This window comes from Mustela lutreola, chromosome 10 (assembly GCF_030435805.1).
Source record: "Mustela lutreola isolate mMusLut2 chromosome 10, mMusLut2.pri, whole genome shotgun sequence".
NCBI lineage: Eukaryota > Metazoa > Chordata > Mammalia > Carnivora > Mustelidae > Mustela > Mustela lutreola.
The window spans coordinates 95,274,359-95,294,620 of NC_081299.1; the positions used below are offsets into that span (position 1 = coordinate 95,274,359).

At 46.9% G+C, this 20,262-nt stretch overlaps 1 protein-coding gene across 1 annotated transcript; it reads right to left on the reverse strand.

Moving 5' to 3' along the window:
- Positions 1 to 2,828: 2,828 nt before the first annotated feature.
- On the reverse strand, positions 2,829 to 20,198 carry OVGP1 (oviductal glycoprotein 1). Its single transcript, XM_059134896.1, is given in 12 exon segments — positions 2,829 to 3,090; positions 3,093 to 3,137; positions 3,140 to 3,667; positions 4,659 to 4,794; positions 8,440 to 8,556; positions 10,130 to 10,315; positions 10,411 to 10,519; positions 12,223 to 12,347; positions 12,847 to 13,012; positions 13,234 to 13,290; positions 14,216 to 14,420; positions 14,820 to 20,198. Coding segments are annotated over 11 exon segments (1,653 nt in total). The 5' UTR covers positions 14,296 to 14,420; positions 14,820 to 20,198; the 3' UTR covers positions 2,829 to 2,986.
- Positions 20,199 to 20,262: the final 64 nt, after the last annotated feature.

Below are 20,262 nucleotides of genomic sequence, written 5' to 3' on the forward strand. Positions count from 1 at the left end.
AAGCCTCATAATGATGGAGCACACCATGAAGCATCTGGACCAAACTCTTAGAGCACAGTAGTAGGTGGCTACACTGACATGACTTGATGGTGAGGTGGACCTCGTATGCCATGTTAAGTAACATGGACTTTATTCCTTAAGCAATAAGGAGCCATTAATTTGTTTTAATCAAGGAAATAAAACACTTAATGCTTTTTATATATCCTTTACTAATTTCTAGATTGTAGCCTTCTAGAAGCATGTGGTGAAAGAAGCCAGTTTACAAAATGACTCCCTACATAAAGTTGTAGCGGGCACAAGAGAAGTTACTGGAACTTTGTCATGAATCTACCTTGAAGCCTTTGAGCTATGCACAAACCCAAAGAGTTTCCAATTTCACATGCATGCTCTAATATTTCTTTATAGAAAGAAATTATTAGAGGGAAACTAGAAAATCTACAGAAGATATGCTTATATCCACAACTCCCACATATTGACCTTGGACCAGACACGTATTTCATTTACCATTGTAACAACCCAAGAAGCTGATTTAACTTCCCCGTGATCACATAGTGAACCAAAGGCAGATCTGGGACTTCAAGTCCCATTTGCCTCAACTCAACCTGTATCTCAGCATAGCCTCCCCCTCTAAGCCTGGGGTCCTCGTGTTCTCTCTGCCTCAATGTGCACAAAAATATCAGCTTTAACGACAATGACAGAGATTTACATGCAACTTAGTTTTCTGTAGAAAGGGATTCTAACATGTTCTTCCACTCCTACTTGTCCACTGCCTGCCTAGACAATGTAACCCTGCATGCTGCTGCCTCCTGGTGGCAACATTCCTAACTTCACAGAAGCAGAAACAGAAACCTTTCATGGCACTCTTCAAAAGTCTAATGAGAAAGTGACGAAAGCTCCTAACATCAAGTACACAGCTCACTTTCCTGTGTGGAGATGACTGGTGCCTGCTCATTAGCTACGCCCACTGAGCCTCTGTCCTGCCCCCTTGTCCACCCACCTACAATCTGCCAACCATTCCTGGGACTTGTCCAGCACACATCTGCGTCTCTGACCTCTTATCAATCCCTTAACACTGCAGGCTCTCTTACTGCACTTACCAAGTCTTCTCTGCAGCAAGACATTAGTACATAAGCTCTCTGAGTCAGCTTCCTCAGCACGAGATGCCATGCCTGTGAAGCATAGAGCAACCACTCCTTTCTATCAGAAACAAATCGTGGACTACTTGTCTTCTCTGGGTTTAAAGTCTTGTAGAAGCCTGGGTTCTGAAATATCACCCACTGTGCTAAGCACAGTGCCTTCCACCCAGAATCATCACTCAAAATTATCTACCAGGAGAGGGAAGAGGGTAGCAAGATACACAGTCTTCCATCCCCACTTATTCAAGCGGTGCTCAGGGACCTTCTCTTCAAGGTAGTTGGTGTATTAGGATGTCATTGCTCTAGCCCTTTCCATTGGTGAAAGCAGGAAATACATTTTTGTATACACATATTTCCGTATCAATCTCTATATGAACTAATCCATAAATATTTTAAAATCATGATTTCCTGCTGATATATCTGAATCCAACACCCCAGGGTTCATTCTTACCTTTCCTTTTTTCCTATCTGTAACTATTTCTCTGACTGTGAGAAACATGGCTCTTCTTACCCACAGTATGTTTCCTTCTGTGTTTAATTCTGGAATACACATAAGGCAGTTTCAGAACTGCTAACTTATATACCTATAAACAGCAAATCTTCTAGAGTACTGTATTTGTTCATAGTTCCTTTTGTCTTTAGCTTTTCAGTAGAGGCAAAATGCTATTTTCCAAAGTTACTAAGATTAGTTCTTTCCTTCCTTAATTCCTTCAATGTGATTATGTTGTTCTTGTGTTTTTAACACAGTTAAATACATTTGTTACTCTTTGTATTTCAATTTGGGGTTGATTTTATTTACTTTTGTGGATCATGTGAAGCATTTTCGTGGTTCTAAATTCAGAATTACACAAATATGAGTACTCAGGTAAGCATCAATCCACCCTTCCCTGGTAACCTGTCCCTAGTCTCCCATTCTTTCCACTCTATCTCCACTCAACTCCTACAGGTACCAAACTCATTGTTTCCGTTTATCCTTTCTGTATTACTTGGGCACAAATGAGCAGACACATGTATTTTCTGTCCCCTTTTTTCTTACATGAAAGGTAGGATACTATAGATGTTCTTTTGTGCTTTTGTTCTCTTAACAATGTTATAGCTGCTGTTTAAGTGATGTGCTTAGATGACAACACCAGAAGTATGATTGTAAATATAGAAGAAAAGAGAGCCAGAGAAGAGACTCGGTACTCCCCAGCATGAAGCAATCCGGGATGAGAGGAGAAATCAGCAAAGAACATTGTGAAGAAATGACCAGTCAGGTAAAAACAAAAGCTGGAAGTACAATGAAGAAAGTGTCAAGGAGGACAAAGTGACCAAGTGTGTCAATGCTGCTGCTGTCTCAAGGAAAGTAGGAACAGGGCTTTGGTCACTGCAATGAGCAGCATGTGTATCACCAGGGACATTGGCAAGAGTAGTTCTAATATATTCATGGGAGCAGATGTTATACTGGAGTCAAAAAGAGGATTATGGGAAACTGTGCTGGGAGAGATCCTGTCTCTGACCACCCATGAGGGGAGTAGTTGTGCAAGGCAGAGAGGGAAACACATAATCCACATTGAAAAAAACTGGTACTGACTAGACACAAATTTCCTCTTTCCAAAAAAAAAAGCTGTAGGGGAAAGTGAACTTGAAAGGCAGAAGCTGACAATTGCATTGTACAGGTCATTTCAAGAAAAGAACTCCAGAAAACTCAGATGGATTCTTGTGTTTCCAGTTTATTCAACAGAAAAAGAGATGATCTCACTGATATTGGGGTTTGCTCATACCCATGAAGGGTTTATGAATGTCTGGGTAAAAGCAGCTCCCTACAAGAAAAGACAAGGGCTTTTCCCAGCTTCTGCCTTCAACAGAGCCTAGGCTCCTTGACCCACAGCAGAATTTTCTGGGTTTTCTTTTCTTAGAGAGAGAGCACTTGTTGGAAGGGTCATAAGATTGACAGAGGAATTGTTTCCGTAATGGGAATACAGGGATTGTCAAAAGCAAGAGGAATGTGTCCTGGGGCTAGATGACAGGACCAGAGGATGACCTCCTGCTTTCAGCTTCCATGTGAGGAACAACATAATCCAACAGGGGATCAGTGTCCACCTCAGAAATCAAACTCTCTTCTCTAAGGGTCTTGGTCTGCCTATCAGGAATGACTGTCATCTTTCCAGAGGGGATAGTCATCATCTCAGAGTCTATAGCCCTCTTTCCACGGGGCATGGTTCTTCCAGAGGTCCAAAAATAATTAGGAATCATAGTCGTCTCTCCGTTGGTCATGGTTTCTCTAAAGGTCTCAATATTCCCTTCCAGAGTTACAGTGAAACTTCCAAAGGGCTCAGTTTCCCTTGTAGGGGTCACAGTCCCACCTCTGTTTCTTGTAGTCATATTTTGAAACTTTCCATGGTTATTAGCGGCCAGAGACTTTCCTCCTGGGAATGAAATCCTCATATCAGCGGTCCAAGCTTTGGTTATAGCTGGCCTTTCAGGGCCAGTTCTTGGAGAAGTCATAGCAGTTGAGAACCAAAATTTTGGTGAAGGAGTTGAGCTGGACTCTAGAGAAAATCATCAGAACAGGATGAGACTCCTACTGCTTCCTTCCCATCCTATTAATTACTGGCAGGACTACAACAGAAGTACATGCTCCCAAAATCCAGAGTTGAAGGATTTTATAATATACCCACTTGAGGGCATAGATAAAATCCCACCATATGGAATACCTGCTCCTTGACTTCATCACGTTAATGTGACCCCAGACACACATGGGGACTCAGCACATTTACTAGATTTCTGGTGAATGACCCTAGGGAGCCTGCCAGTCTTTTATGCTTAAGACCTCACCTCACTTTGACCTCTCTGATTGTGAATTCAACAAGACCTTGCTGCCCCAAGTCCTAATAACAGAAACCTCTTGTGTCCCCCATTGTAGGAGACACCAGGAACAATGTCAAGGGGCAAGGAGGCCACTCTAGGCAGCATTTTGTAAAGAACTGGGTTGGAGTCCTATCTTTGGCCCTGACTAGCAGGGCCACTAGTTAGCCTGACTAGTTAGCTTTCTGAGCCCCAGTTTCTTGGTGTATAAAATGATGGGTAAACCAACTCAAAGAATGTTTCAGCTCTAGCATGCCAGGTTCCATCTCCTAAACACTGGGGCAGTCTCTACTATCAATGAGATGGCAAAAGAAATCTGACTTTCTTTTCTGGCCCTTGTCCCATGAAAACAGGAGGAGGCAAGAGAGAAATAAACTAGCATATGTTGAACACTAACTATGAGCCCGTAGTTTTCATTCTTCATTTCTTTTCATTCTTGTAATAATGTTGTGAGTATAAGGATCATTCCTGTTTTACAGATAGGGAAACCAAAGCTCAGAGGGGTCACTTGGAGCACACCTCTAAACCAAGAAAATGGACTGGCCTGACATCAGAACTTATTCTCTTCCTTTGAAGTCATGCTGCCTCACCAAAGCCTTCAGATCTAACAGAAGGGACCCAGCCAGAGCCTAGTTACACAACTTCTAACCCCAGTTCCAGGCAATAGCTACTCACCATTCTGCAGCAGGAGACTATTCAACTTGCTGACAAGGGGGAAAGGGCCAGTGCCACAGAAAGCACCCTTGGTGTCATCCAGGTCCAACGTCCACACCATGGCTCCCCCAAAATTCTCTCTCTTTATGAACATTGCCTGAAAAAGTAGTAGTCAATCAACCTGCTATGCTGGGCAACCACCTGACTGGGTACAATGGCTAAACACTGAAGACAGACCCTCAGGAAACACCACAGGAGCAAGAGAGTCAGTGTTTGAATCCAGCCTCTAACCACTTCCTAGCTGAGGGATCTTGAAAAGGTCACACAAACCTTAGTGCCTTTGGGCACCAGGGTGGCTCAGTCGGTTAAGCGACTGCCTACAGCTCAGGTCATAATCCCAGGGTCCTGGGATCAAGCCCCACATCAGGCTCCCTGCTCAGAGGGGAGTCTGTTTCTCCCTCTCCCTCCATCCCTCCCCTCTATTTATGCACTCTCTCTCTCTCTCTCTCATACTCTCTCTCTCTCTCTCTCTCTCTCAAATAAATAAATATTTAAAAACAGCAACAACAACAACAAAAAACCTTATGTGTTTCAGTTGACTCACTTGTGAAAAAGGATAGTAAAATTTCCAACATGTTTAGGGGCCAAAGAATTCCTACAAGTACACACTATAGCAAGGATGGAGCTCAAAGACATTATACTGAGTGAAAGAAGCCATCACGAAAGAACAACTACTGTATGACTCCACTCACAGAGGGTCCTCGGAGTTGTCACTTGTATATAAACAGAAAGCAGAGTAGGGATTACCAGCGGCTGAAAAGATGAGAAAGTTCTGGAGATGTTAGGTGGTGATAGTTAAACAATAATATGAATGCGCTTAGTGGTACTGAACTGGATGCCTAAAAATGGGTTAAATGGCAAATTTTATGTCATGCATATTTTGCCACAATTTTAAAAATAGATTTTAAAAAAAAGAGTTCCTACCTGTAAAATATTTGGAGCAATACCTTGCACCAAGTAAATGTTCATAAATATTTAAAACTGTTTCTCCAAGATCCCATGGCTAATCAACATTATCATCATTCTAAATAGATGTTGCTATATTATTTTAGAATCACTTCCATGTAGCTTATCTCACAATGATGTTATAAAGAAGAGAGAAACTACCTTCACAGATAAGAAAATAAAGGCTTTTGTCCATGATTTCTAAAACCTCAGCTATAACTAGAAGGCAGGGTTTAGACTCCAATCCGGGTCCTATTACTTCTTTGCTTGTGTTCTCTATCAGGGTTGATGGAAAAGACAGACTCTATCACCTCTGCATAGCTGCATGACTTGGCCAAATCACTTTGGCCTCCTTTCTGGGATTTGCTTTCCCCAAATGTAGAATAAGAAGGAGGAGGGACCCAATTAGAGCTCAGCTGAAACTATGAAGACTCCGGGTTTTTATCCTGCTTACAAATGAACAAATTAGCCTGCCAGCTTTATGTGTACATGTGCACGCACAGGATCTCTGGTTCAGAGAACAGACCAGTGATGCTCGCTGCAACAGAAGAGTTGGAAGAGCACCTAGACCTTGGTCCTCGTGCACCAGTTGCCCAGAGAATAACATGGCAAAGGCCAGATAGTCACGTCCACATGCAGGAAGGTGTCAGCACAGGCTCCTGAACTCATGAGCTCATCGAGGACAGCCAGCAAATCAGACTGTCATCCAGAGAGAGGGAGAGCCTCACTGGAACGTAGACGAGCCCTCTCTGAGGAGGGGACCTCTACATCTGGGACCGTAGCAAAGGCTCTGAGGGAGAGGGAGAGGCAGCTTCCTATTTTCATTAGAGCTCGTCTGCTTCCTTTGCTCAGAGGGCCCAGACCGCGCAGGAACACTGAGAAATCCAGGGATAATTCTCTCCCAATGATGATCTCTCAGGTTTCTTTCAGCTCTGGGATTCTGGGATGAAATCCCTTAATCAGCCTCACACAGGGTTCTGCCCCCCTCTAGTTTTACAAGGCATGGTAACAGCCCCTCAAAGCAAGGACACCATCCTGGCTGGCCTGGGTCCTCCCCCAGCATACGTAGGTCAATTACTTCTCCCGTGTCCTGCGGATCATATTCTTAATTCCATCCAACTGGGTAATTCCACTGAGTCATTGAATTTTTCTGTGTGTGTGTCTTCTGGTCCCAAACCAGAGTAAGATCCTAGAGGCTGAAAGCCATTCTCTCTACCTCTCTCCCTGCAGCAGGCTTCACCCAGTGATAGGCACAGGGGAGCTTATGGTGGATCTTCATGAATGCTGCCCTTCTCTGATGCTTCCTACCCCAAACTTCCCCCAAAGAACAGCTGACACCTGTTACTTCTACACTACATCACCCATAATAGAGGAGACTAGAACTTCTTTTTTTTTTTTTAAATTTCTTTTCAGCGTAACAGTATTCATTGTTTTTGCACCACACCCAATGCTCCATGCAATCCATGCCCTCTCCAATACCCACCACCTAGTTCCCCCAACCTCCCACACCCCGCCCCTTCAAGACCCTCAGGTTGTTTTTCAGAGTCCATAGTCTCTCATGGTTCACCTCCCCTTCCAATTTCCCTCAACTCCCTTCTCCTCTCCATCTCCCCATATCCTCTATGCTATTTGTTATGCTCCACAAATAAGTGAAACCATATGATAATTGACTCTCTCTGCTTGACTTATTTCACTCAGCATAATCTCTTCCAGAGACTGGAACATCTAATAAACCCTGATATCCAGGCAGTTGCCAAGTCCTGATCATTTCTTATTCAAAAATTACCTCCTCTTCCAACCACCTGGTCCACGCCCTCACTATCTTCCCTGCACACCTCTGCATTCCCCAGTGCTTTCAGAATGCCAGAATCCCATGGGGACATACTAAGAACAGTTTCCAAATTCTTTTTAAGACCTGCTAAATACTCAGGGATGGAACCACGAATTTCTATATTTGTCAAGTCTCAGATGATTCCAAAACACGGGCAGGTTTGGAAATCACCAAAGGCATGTCATCTCTGTTGTAATTCACTATGGAAACCCACCGGGCTCACTTCCCTTCAACATCCCTTGCATGGGGCGAGGGGGTGATCAGAGTTAGGTTCTAAAGGCTTCAAACTTACAGATCATATGCCTGGTCAGAAACCTGATTTTGTCTTAAAATACCTGCAAGAAGTGGGCCAAACACCTTCACCAGGATTCAAGTCCCTCTATAAACCGGCCTGCACTTCACCACCTTCTCTTACACTTAACAAAAATTCTCTGCCCCCCCCCAAATTCTTTGAACCTACTTTGAATGAGCTTTCAGTGCCCACTGAACCTCTCCCCATGTCCTTATTTCCCCCTGCTGCTCACCTCTGTCAGGAGGCCCTCCCAGACTCTCCTACCCCACATATCAGTGCTACCCATGGAACGCTTAGCATGGTCTACCTTGTATTGCTGTTTGTCTGTTATGAAATTATCTGGTCCAAACAGAAAAGAAGAAACTGTTGCCAAAAATCTGTGTAAACCGAAAGAAGTCATTTCTCCCCTCAAAACCAAAATTCTTTCTCTTCAAAAGGAGAGGGTTGAATAGACGGGATTAGGAAACCCCAGGTTGGTCAGGTACCTGAGACTCACCTGATCCAGCCACCCTCACCTTTTTATCCTCCAACCAGTACATGCACACACGCATGCGTGTACATATGTGCACATGAGCGCGCGCACGCGCACACACACACACACATTGTACAGATAAGAGTCTCATGGGAGCCAGAAGAAAACTATATGCCGGAACAAGAAAGGACCAAGGTCTTACCTTGTGACTGAAGCTGATGGCATCATCATAGCCAACCCACTCCTTCCCCTTGTAGGCGTAGGGGACATGCTGAAAATCAATCCAGTGCTTTGTCGCTCTCTGGAGAAAGGAGCAAACCTGCCCGGAGGATCACCAGGTTAGTTCTGGGAAGAGCCATGGGGAGAAATGCCAGCAGGCACGCTGCTCTTTTCCCAGTGGTGAAGAAACCAAGGGCCCCTCCCCAGGGAGTATGAAGAGGCGGACCAAAGAGGTAGCAGGAAGCCACTCACAGAGGACCTTCTCTTTCCTGAACAAATTCCTACTAGAACATGTTCCTTTCTCTAATGTCCATGATGGAAAGGGAGACAGAACCAAGGAATGGCTAACATCCTTAGAAACCAAATCAGGTCTTGGCTAAATAACGTCAATGCTAATACAAACAGTAACCTATCCCACCTGACCAAACCCGGATCTCTTCCAAAGAGTTACCATAAACAATTTCTCTTCATTTATCATAAACAATTTCTCTTCATTAGAAATCAGCCTGAAGGGCCCAGTCTCGGTAGTTATCACACTAGCTTGTGAACCTCCAATAAATTTAAAGTTCTCAAAGGTAGGGAGAACTGGGTAATTACAATCACTCGACCATCCCAGTGACTACTAGGTGCCCGGGCTTGTACTGGAAACCCTACGCCACAGATAAGTCGAAGTGTTCCAGTCCGTTGTAGAAGCTCATGTCCCAGGCTTTTTTTCTTTCCTTTCTTCCTCTCTTTGGTTCTTTAAAGGTTCCGTCAACATCTTTTTGGCTGTAATGTTGTTCAAGAATATTATTTCCACTATGCTATCACTTGTAGGAAAACCTTCACTGGCTTAGCAGGAAAACCTCTCCAGCCAGCCAGCAGAGAGCAAAGACTGGGGAGACCCTGTGCCTTCACTCCTACCTAAGGCACCCACATACACCATGTGCCCCAGCACCTGCTGTCCTCTGCCTGGGAGGCCCCTTCCTCTTGTCATTCCTGCGCATCAGGATTCTTCCTGTGCTCCAAAGCTCTGCTCCATGAGACCTTTCCAGATCCCTAAGCCACACCCCCTGTTTCTCTTATTGTCCTCCCTCATATTCATATCCCCTTGGGTCCATGTCTCTTCCTTCCACTCAGTAGAAAGCTTTGTTGAGACAGAGAATAAGGGAATGGAACTGGGGGAAGAAGAAAGAATCTGTAGGAAGGAAAGTCTTGAATTGCTTCTAAAGAATCCAGTAGTAGGAGGGAAGGGAATCAGGGAGTGAAAATGAAACAAGATTGGCCAGGAGAGCTTAGTGATTGAAGCTGGGGAGGGGTAGGTGGGAGTTGGGGTGGGGGGTTACACTATTCTTTTACTTTTGCAAATGTTTGAAATTATATATATTTCAGATATTATTTTTATTTAGGCCAGATAGTCATAAGTCAGGGTTGACTTGCGTAACAGTTAAGATTCTTTCAAGGGCCAACCCTGCACTTGGACTTGACTGAGCCCCCTTATCCCCTACAAAGGACTCAGATACCTTTCCCTGAAGAAAAAGGAAGTATCTCTGATAGTGGATTTCTCCTGCACTGGTAAACCACTTGTTTGTCCTGTCTCCAGTCCTCACCCTTGCCTCTGCCCTGCTGACCTTGCTCTTGTCCTGTTAGAGGATGGAGAAGCCCTAACAGATAGATGTCCCTATTTCTGTCACCTCATAATAAGCCAGGAAGCCAGATTGCTTGGTGTACTTTCCTGGAGATGCAGGTCCCACGGCTTCAGCCTGCAGTCCATTCTTAGAGGCTTTAAGGAGGCGAAAGGTACGCCCATAGGTGGGGAAGCCCATGAGGAGCTTCTCTGGGGGCGCCCCCAGCTTTCGCCAGTAATTCATGGCATACGCCTGCAGGTAGATAGAACACAAACCCCTCCGTGTTACTGAGGGCCGATGCCCTGGGCTCAGGGAAGGCATCTGGGCCCCTTGAGGTCTTTCCTTACCGAAGAGCTGGGGTCTCCAGACAGAGAGTACAGGGGGCTGTTGTGCCCTGTGAGCTTTTCCCAGCCTCCATGAAAGTCATAAGACAAGACACTGATGAAATCCAGGAGTCTGTGGAGGCCAAGAGGAGGAGATAAGCAGATTGGGCTAACGAGATTTTCAAGTCAGATCAACCATGGGACTAGCCAGCTAACTGTGCCCTGGCCACCCAAGCTGCCCTCCCATCTCAGCCCAGGCTGCCCGCCCTTCTGTGTCATCTACTTGAGATGAGCTGCTGCAGCAAACTGCTGGTCAGGGACAGCCATGCCTCAGAACCCGGGTCATCCCGAGGGCTTCCAGGGAAGTAGGCAGGAGTCGGACATGAAAACACATTTGTGGGGCGCCTGGGTGGTTCAGTTGGTTAAGCATCTGCCTTCGGCTCAGGTCATGATCCCACAGTCCTGGGATCGAGTCCTGTGTTGGGCTCCCAGCTCAGGGGGTAGACTGTTTCCACTCCCTCTGCCCCTCCTCCCATGCTCATGCTCACACTCGCTCACTCTCTCAAATAAATAAATAAAATCTTTTTAAAATTTTTCAGAAGGAAACACACTCATGCCTGACGCAAGTACTAACAGGTTGTGTAAATGTCATGAGGAAGGCAGTACTGCCCACAGCAGCTAAAGAGCATCTGTCCTCCCACCATTCGAGGCGCCAAGGAAACCAAGTCTTCCAGAACACTTTCAGAATGAACAAGTGTCAGTAAGCACTTACCAGGTCACAGGCGTAAAGGTGTACAAGGATTCCATCATTTAATTTTAACCTGGTCAATGGCCTCAGTGTCACAGTGGTCTCCATTTTAGAGCTGAAGATGGTGTGACTCTGACAGGCTCACTAACTTGCTGCGGTCACCCAGCTGCCTGAGGGTCAGCCTCCCTCAATCCTGCCGGCTACCCACACCACTGCTGACAAACTCTGTGCCGCACGGGGTCTCTCCCCCTGGCCCCCACACTGAAACCCAGCTCTCTGGTGTCATCACACACAGAAACACCCCATCCTCTCTTTCCTTCTGCACGGGCCTCAGCTCCTCCTCTGTAAAATACTCCATTCTTGAGGTTTGAGAAATTAGCCCAGAGCTGGCATGTCCAGAAAGAGTGAGTTCTGAGTGACGCCTGGTGGTTCATGGGTTAAGTGACTGCCTTCTGCTTGGGTCCTGATCCCTGGGTCCAGGGATTAAGCCCAGGGTCAGGCTCCCTGCTCAGCGGGGAGTTTGCTTCTCCCTCTCTGCCTGCCACTCCCCCTGCTGCTCTCTAGCTCTCCTGACAAATAAGTAAAATCTTTAAAAAAGAAAAAAGTCAGTTATGAGCTATTCTTTGCTCTGCTTTGTAACTTGCACAAAGACGGGTGCTAGGAGAGCTGGGCCTGGCTGGGCTTTCCTATTTTTGTTATGTGTGGCGATGGGTGATTTTTCATTTGCCTCTGAGGCCAGCCATGGGCGGCAGAGCGTATGTCTACAGCTGTCCCCTGGGACGGCAGAGGCCGGGCCCACGGGATGCTTCGCCTGTGAGACCCAGCAAAAGGCTTTGCGGAACGCACTACCCAAGAGGACGTGATGGTTGGGACTGATTCTACACTCCACCTCTGATCTCCTAAAGCAAGCCCGGGCTATGTGGAGCTGAGCTAACCTTTGTCCCCACCCTTGTCCCTCAGCTGGATGCCCCCTCCCCCACCAGCACCTTGCGAGAACTCAGGGGCAGTGCGGGGGCGGTGCGGCGGTTGTGAGCGAGCGCTGCCTCCTTGCCTCCCACGTCCTGCCCCGCCAGGCAGCACGCACTCACCCTCCTAGAGGGCGCACGTCATAAGCCGTCCGGATGGTCTGTGGGTCCCCAGAGACGGCGGCAGAGAGCAGCAGCCTGGGACGCGCCGTGAGTATCGCCTCCTGCCGGAAGGCAGACAGGAGCTCCTACCAAGAAAGACGCGGACGCGGCGTCCGCACCGTCAGGAAAAGAAAGTATCAGACGGTTAAACTATTTACAGAGCCCCTCGAGCCAGGCTCGAGGACACAGAGGGGAGCCAGACACGGGCCCTTCCCCCAGGCTCGCGAGGGAGGTGGCCTCGAGCCACCACGATAGCTGACTTAATAGAGGGAGGGGTAGAGGCGTGGCCGGCAGGGTCAGGAGCACCGGCTGCAGACTGTGGGCCTGAGGGAGACCCGGCCGCTGCCGAAAGGAGGCGTCACTTGGGCTGGCCTGCTGCAGTAGGACCTGGCTGTGACCAAGAGGAAGAGCCACAAGACTCCTGCTCCTTCGCCTGACACTTATAAGATGATGGTAGTAAAAGAATGTTCTACCACCATTCTCCTGCCCTTGCCCCTGGCCTTGTGCTCCTCCTGCGCCATGAGCCCAGATATGATAAAAATAGAATCATTGCTGGATCCTGGAGCCCGCCGGACTTGGCCTTACTTCAATTAAGAGGAAGAAAGTCCACCGGTCACTCTTGGGGCTGCCTCTCAGTCCAGGGTACAGGAAGAAGAGGTCCAGACCGTCAAACTTATGTCTCCTCAGGAGGGATATAACCGAACCAATAAACCTTCCCCGGTTGGATAATGTGGACAGCATAGTGGTGAACCTGCAGGAGACCCGTGGTGAGGCGGGGAAGGAGGGCTTTCTGCAGAACCGCAACCTCCACAAAGCCCTTTGGTTCTTGCCCCGCGGAGGCCACACAGCTGTGGCTGGAGGAAAGGAAGGCGGGTCCACCCTTCTCAGAAGCCCCTCCCAGCACGGGGCGGGGCGGGGCTAAATACCTGCGTTGGAGGAATTCAAACAGCGGGGAGGGGGCTCCAGTCTCACCTGGTAGTGCCGAAATTCCACCCACCAATGGACAGCAGTGTTCTCAGCTCCCCGTTCCTGTGATGGGGGATAAATGGAGGTAACCTGGGACCCCACTGCAGTGGGTCCCTGGGGAACAGTACAAAGTAGAGGGGGAGGGTGGAGAAGTGAAAGAGGAAGGCAGGTGGAGGGAGGGAGAGGAGAGCAGAGCAAAGCACAGGGAAGAAAAGGAGGGAAAAGAGGGGAGAACAATCAAACCAGGGGTCATCACAACCCAGGTTCCCCCCAGGCTTGTCCAAATTCCACAAAACCCCCCCTCATCCCCAGGATGCTCCCACATAAAGAAGAAGAAAGAAGTAATCTGAAATGTTTCTTTTCCATTTTCTTAGGTGACAAGTACTTATTGAGCAATTACTATGCGCGGTTGAGGGCTTTAGGTGCTTGACTGAGATACGACAGAGAGTGAGACAGACAAGCTCCCTGCTCTCAGGGAGCCTGTGATCAAGTGACAAAAATTTTTACCTTGGCTGTCTATAATCATTCACACAGAGACAGACCTCCTCTTGGACAGGGAGAGAACCCAGGAGTTGTGGGGAGGAATAGTTAAGCAAGCACTTAATGAGCACCCGCTGTGTCCAAGGCACTCCCCCAGCCACTGGTATACAAACATATTGGAGACCCTGCTCCTTACCTTGGGGGGGTGGGGCTTATTGGCTAGGGGGTGCAGGTGACAAATGGTAATAAAGACCCTAGCATTTGTGATGGGCAGGCTCTCCTTGAAGCACTCCAGCAGCATGAGTACATGAACTCCGCCCCACTGGCTTGAAGGGTGAGTTGGGGGTTACCAGGCAGAGGCAACAAAGGCCTCACAAGGGCAAGGAGGAAAGAATGAGCTTGGGGTGTTATTCAACAGGGAGTTCTCAGGCGGGGATGCTCCCAAGGCCCACTTGAGAGGAGGCTAGGACCTCCTGAAAAAATGATCCCCACATGCCAATGAACACACCTCTGCTTGAGTTTGTTGAACTCTGCATACGTAGTTTTCTCATCCTGGGGATCCTTAGCAACAATCTGATTGTTGTTCATTGAGGCAAAGGCAAATATCAGGTGCGTACAGAGAAAGGGGTCCAGGTCCTGGGGCAAGACGGAGGCAGGGCTGGCGCGACCCTGTGCCCAGCTGGTGAAATAACACACCAGTTTGTAGGCAGCGCCTGGCAAGGGAGGACATGTGTTAGCTGGCAGAGACCAAGGGAGGGTATGGAGCTTGGCTCCCGCTGACCGCTGTGACCACAGCCCGGGAGGCCTGGCCACCAGAATACCCCGACCCCCATGCAAACGCAGCCCAAAGCAACCCTGAGGTCTGCCCCCACCCCCACCCCTACTGCTGAGGCCCCAGGAGGAAAAGAGTGCTTTATGCAGTCCTGATCAGAATGGATCCTCATCCTGGCACACAGAGCAACACAAATGGCCAGGACTGAAAATCCTCCACTGAACTGCAGCAGATCAATGATCTGGGACACAGGAACCAGGACAGGGAGGATCTGCAGGGGACACTCCACACAGAGAACTTCTCAGCCGGAGAAGCTCTGGAGATGACACAATGTCCTTACCATCGTGCTGTTTCAGCACAAGAACCAGGCCTGCAGGAAACAAAGGATGGAATCACACTCAAATTCCCATGCTCTCCCCAAGTGACATGCCCCAGCCCCACTCCGGTCCTCCAGGGCACCCACGGACTGGGGCCCATAGCCAGACACTGACACACACATGGAGACACGCTGCGTTCACTGGCTTCCTCTTCTCTAAGTTGAGCCATTGTTGCCAGATCTATCGAAGCTCCTATTCACCCCAACAAACACCACATCGATTCACACATGCTGATTAGCATGGGGACAACGATGACTTAGAAGTCCCAGCAAAAGCTCTAGGCCAGTGATTCTCCCCCTGGCTGTAAGTATAAAATGTAGTAATGTTCTGGCTCCTCCTCTAGAGATTCTGGTATCACTGGTCCAACGTGGAACGGGGCGTAAAGATACTTAATGGGTAGCTGGATTGGAGAACCACTGCTCCGATCACTCCTGCCTGGGCCCTTCCAGCCCTTCACTGTGTCCCATCCCACCTCCATCTAACCCAACCCCGAGCCTCTGGCTGCTCCTCAGGCACTCAAGAGGTGACAAACGTAGGAAGCCTGGTATCTCCTGGACTAATATTGTGGGGGCTGGGACCTGCCACACTCACCAATCCACAGCAACAGTCTGCCCATCTCAGAGGTCTGAGAGCTGTGAGCTTAGGGCTCGAGCCCCTTTATAAGAGCTCTGGGACAGTGCTGGCATAGCCCAGCTGCACACACACACAAAGCCAGGGGCAGTGATTAATGGGCTGCTGCCCGAGACACAGTGACCCCGCACCTCCCATCCTCCCTCTCCAGTCGAGCTGTAGCTCTCAGAGCTTGCAAAGTGATAGCTCGGTCTGACACTGGCATGCAGTGGGTGTCTGCCAAGGGCCATGGCGAGGTCAGGGCAGTGCTCAGCCCTGTTCCTGGGATTTGCCCCCCAGGGATTGAGTATGAAGAGGAGTAAACACTGTATGGAGGCAGTAATCCCAGTGTTATCAGGTTATTGGTTAGGGTAGCAATGTAATGAAAAGTTGAAAAGTCCCAGCTTTGGACCTAGGCAGGCCAAGGTTTGAATCTCAGTGTTATCAGTTAGAAGTTTATAATCGTGGATATTATTTCGATCTTTGGGCTTCAGCTTCCACGCTTGTAAGATGGAAGTAATACCCCATATTCACCTCATAAGGTTTTATAGGAATTAAAAAGATAATGTATGAAAAACTGTTAGCTCAGGACTTTGCATGTAATAAGGGCTCAGTGAATGGTCGATGTCACTAAGGATGCGGAAAGAGTTGCGCCCACACCCCCACAGAGTGAGGTTCTCAAACTCACACACTGACACCCACCAGGCAGGTGACACAAATGCCTGGGTGAAGTGGACACAATATAATAGCCCTCTCCACTTTATTATAACAACAAGAGTTCAAGCCCAATGATACACACGAAATAACATGAAACCCCTTGGTCAGGAGACAACAGAGATTGGTATCAACAGGGACAGCACTCCAAGTAGCCACTAATGGTGGCCATGTAGTGAAATAGATCCCATGTTGGAAGATCCCTCAATTTCTTTCCTCCTTCCTTCCTTCTGTTGTCAGAGAGAGAGAGAGAGAGTGAGCACACAAGCAGGGAGAATGGCAGGCAGAGGGAGAAGGAGGCTCCCCGCTGACTGAGGAGCCCAATGTGGGACTTGATCCCAGGACTCTGGGATCATGACCTGAGCCCAAGGCAGACGTTTTACTGAGTTACCCAGGCATCCTAACCTCTCAATTCCTTAAGAAAAGACAAAAATATGAATCTTTGTGTGAGTGAACAATGTTTGATCCAGTATATAAGCCAGTGCTGAGAACTTAAGGAACATAAGGAATATAATTCTGGATACCTAAGAATCAATGTTTAAAAATACAACAACAATATGAGAGATAAACAATATAGATCTGTAGCCAGATGCTTTTATGATATATCGGTCTTCTCTTCCTGCTACAGAGATCCTCTGTCAGGGTCTAAAGCTCAATCGTGGAAGACCAGATTAGATACCCATCTTCTCAGAAACCGATAGTTCACCTGGTCCACATGTCACTGAGGTACTAACCAGATGTCAATATAATAAATGACACGGGGGCCTGCTTCCCTTCATCTCTCTGCCTGCCTCTCTGTCTACTTGTAATCTCTGTCAAATAAATAAATAAAATCTTTTTTAAAAATGACACATGGAAACACAAGTACTAGTGATTGAATTTGAATCCCATCCAGTATGAAGAAATCAAAATCTTAAATCTTGAATCAGAAGATTGCTTGGGTATCGTGGAACAAAAACCTTAAATGATATAGAATGTTTAGGCAAAGGGTATTTCTGTAAAACTCCAGGCAAGCCTGATGGAATAACCCACCTTAAAGAGACTGTGTCTCCATTTTTTCATCCATCCTTGTCTTCCTTTAAATATTCAGCAAATATTCATTGAACATGCACCAGGCCCTGCTAGGCACTTTGGGTACAATGGTGAGCCTGACACCATTTCTGCTCTCACGGAGCTTCTAGTCTAGTGAACAGACTGATCACACCCCCAAAAGTTAGTGTTAGGTCTCCATCTTAAAGAAGTATTTGTCTCTCCCATCTCTCTTGGATAGGGGGAAAGGGGAAAACACGAGTTTTGTTGCTTAACACACTTGAGATCCAGTTCTTACCCTGCACCATCACTGGGGCCACTTACATGCTCAATGCCATACTCCATTCCTTGGCCTGAGTGACCTGAATCAGGAGATAATTAAGCTTCCTGAGAGCAACACTGGATCAGGCCAGGCAACAACTTGAACCACTGGTTACGTTACCACTGGTGTGGTTTCTAATGCTGATGACCATGTTCTTCCTTCCCAATTCCTAGCCTGAGTCACCTAGTTCTTGTTAAGAGGTCTGTGTATTCATTTCTCTTCCTATTCTGTAAACTATAGACACTACAGTTGTTCCTCAGGCCTGGATGCTGACTCAGTCTTGCCTCCTGGGGCCCTTGCTGGTTATCTTTCAAGTCCCCCCTTGAAGTGAATGCCTGCCTGTCTCTACTTCTAAGCCTCTCCTCAGGCCCCTTCTGTCCCCCAGATTCCATATCACTTAGATTTCCCACGAGATTTGTGCCCTTCCATCCTGACTCCTGCCAGAAGCACTAGTTCTGAAAGCTGTCTCCTGGACAGAGCTAAATTTGCCTGCCAGTCTGGATCATCTTCATCTGTACTTGGGTCAGTCCTCCAGGATCCTATTCTGCTGCAGTGGGTAAGGCTGGATCTCAGACCTAACCATCCCATGCCTTATGATGACTGAGGATGAAAAGAACACTGCAGTGAAACAATGGACACCCAGGAGTGACCTCTGCTTCGTTCAGCAATGACCATGCCAAGGATGGCAACTGTAACCCTCATGTGTATAGCAGCAGATGATGAATAGTAAATACTGAATGAGGGCTATGTTCGAAGTCACTGCACCATGTCACTCTGTCTGTTCTCAAAAAATACCACCATTGTTATATATTTTACACACCCACCCGGATACTTGAGAATACTCCTCCCTAGTGCTTAGCCTGTTCTCACGAGGGAGAAGACATTTATTAATGTCTTCTAGTTGGCTTATGGAAAAAACACCTACAGCAGTGCATCGCCTCCTGTATTTTACAACACTCAACTAGATGAAAGCAAGATGGTGGAGCCGAAACACCTCGCTTTTAAGAGAGCATTTGGCCAAATCTTTGGTGATACACATGTGGATAAACTAAACAAATATGACTTGAATAAAATCAGTTAGTTGAATCTAAGGGCCCAAAGAGTGTTGACTAGATTGGTACAAACCCATTTTACATCTTTAAAATAGTACAGGGTTGCCTGGCTAGCTCAGTTGGTAGAGTGTGCAACTCTTGACCTCAGGATTGTGAATCTGAGCCCCCCTTGTGGTAGGTTTACTTAAAAAAAAAAAAAAAAAAAAAAAAAAGTGAGCTAGAGCAGTGTTTTCCAATATGTGATATGAGATTTTTGGTTCTGTGTAGGGATTTTTAACATATTAACACGTATTTAAAAAGTGTGTATTTCCCCCACATCCCTGATTTCATAGACGCTGTTTAAAAACTGAGGCAATTCAGAGTATTGTAATAAATTAATAACGATAGTACTATTGGGATGATTTTGCTGCTCTAATGTGATGGGAGAATCAGCAAGTAATGTTCATATGACTATTAAAGAACTGGCCTCCTGCTGTCCTGTGGAGCAGGAGACACCGTGGGAATCAGAGCAGTGTCTGGTGCCACCTGAAAACACACCGAGCTTCCCTCAGCATTTCGCTCCGGGTGCCACCTGAAAGGTGAGCCTGTAACTGCAATGACTGAAGGTCAGCAGTGGACAATCATGGGTCAGGATGATGGGTTTCAGAGTAAGAACAATGAAGATGGGGAAATGGATTGACTCCAGCATTAGACCTCTGAACCAGTGAAATTAAATGCAATATAAATCCCTGTAGGTTTAAGCCAAGTAAAATGAGCCCATTCCCAACCGTCACCGGTCGAGTCCATGCTCACACTACTGAAACTCTCCCCTTGTCCAGGACTTACTGAACCACATGGGCTATCGCATTTCTCATTGGGGAGTCACTTTCTATTTTAAACCACCTTTTTTGCTCACTGTACACAGATAATTCAACCCAAACTGGGACAGTCATTCCTACCTGGGCTGGTGATTTTGATCAAATTTGCAAATGTCTTGGTGGCAATCATTAATAGATGTGATTACTCTCATCCACACAGACATGAATCCAAACCAACTTTTTTTTTTTTTTTTACAGTAAGATAATGTGGTTTTTCAAAAACTAGGGTTTCCTTCTTTGCGGTCATTTTAACCACCTTGAAACAGACAATTCCTTGGGTTCTCATCTCCACTGCTTTCCTTTCCACCATTCCTGAGTTCAGGAGGAAAAGAGCTAGGCAAACTTAGTTCCTACCACCTCACCCCTCCTTTCTCTAAGCCATCACAACTTTTTGTGAAGTTTATCTCTGGGAAGAACTTAAGTGTTTCCACACACCCACCCACCCTATTACCTTCCAAGAAGTTATGGTCAGGAGCAGTGAAGGCTTTCTTCCCATCTTACCCCAAACCCAGTAATCACATAACTACAAATCCCAGTATTTTTACTCAGGGTTATTGTGATGACAGACCTCACATTTGGCAAGGGTGAAGCATGGAAGGTTTACTTACAAATATTTTGTCCATATTCCCCTTCAAACTAGCCCAGTTTCAGGTGATTTTTAGCTGAGCTAAACTCGCAAAGCACCAAAGCACATAATGGATTGTTATTTAGTTTCATAATCAGTAATTGGCCATGATTTCTGGGGTTAACTAGTCCACCAACCCAAGCAACTCATTATTTAAGTCCCAAGTAGTTACTCTAAGGGGTTAGGGAAGGACACATA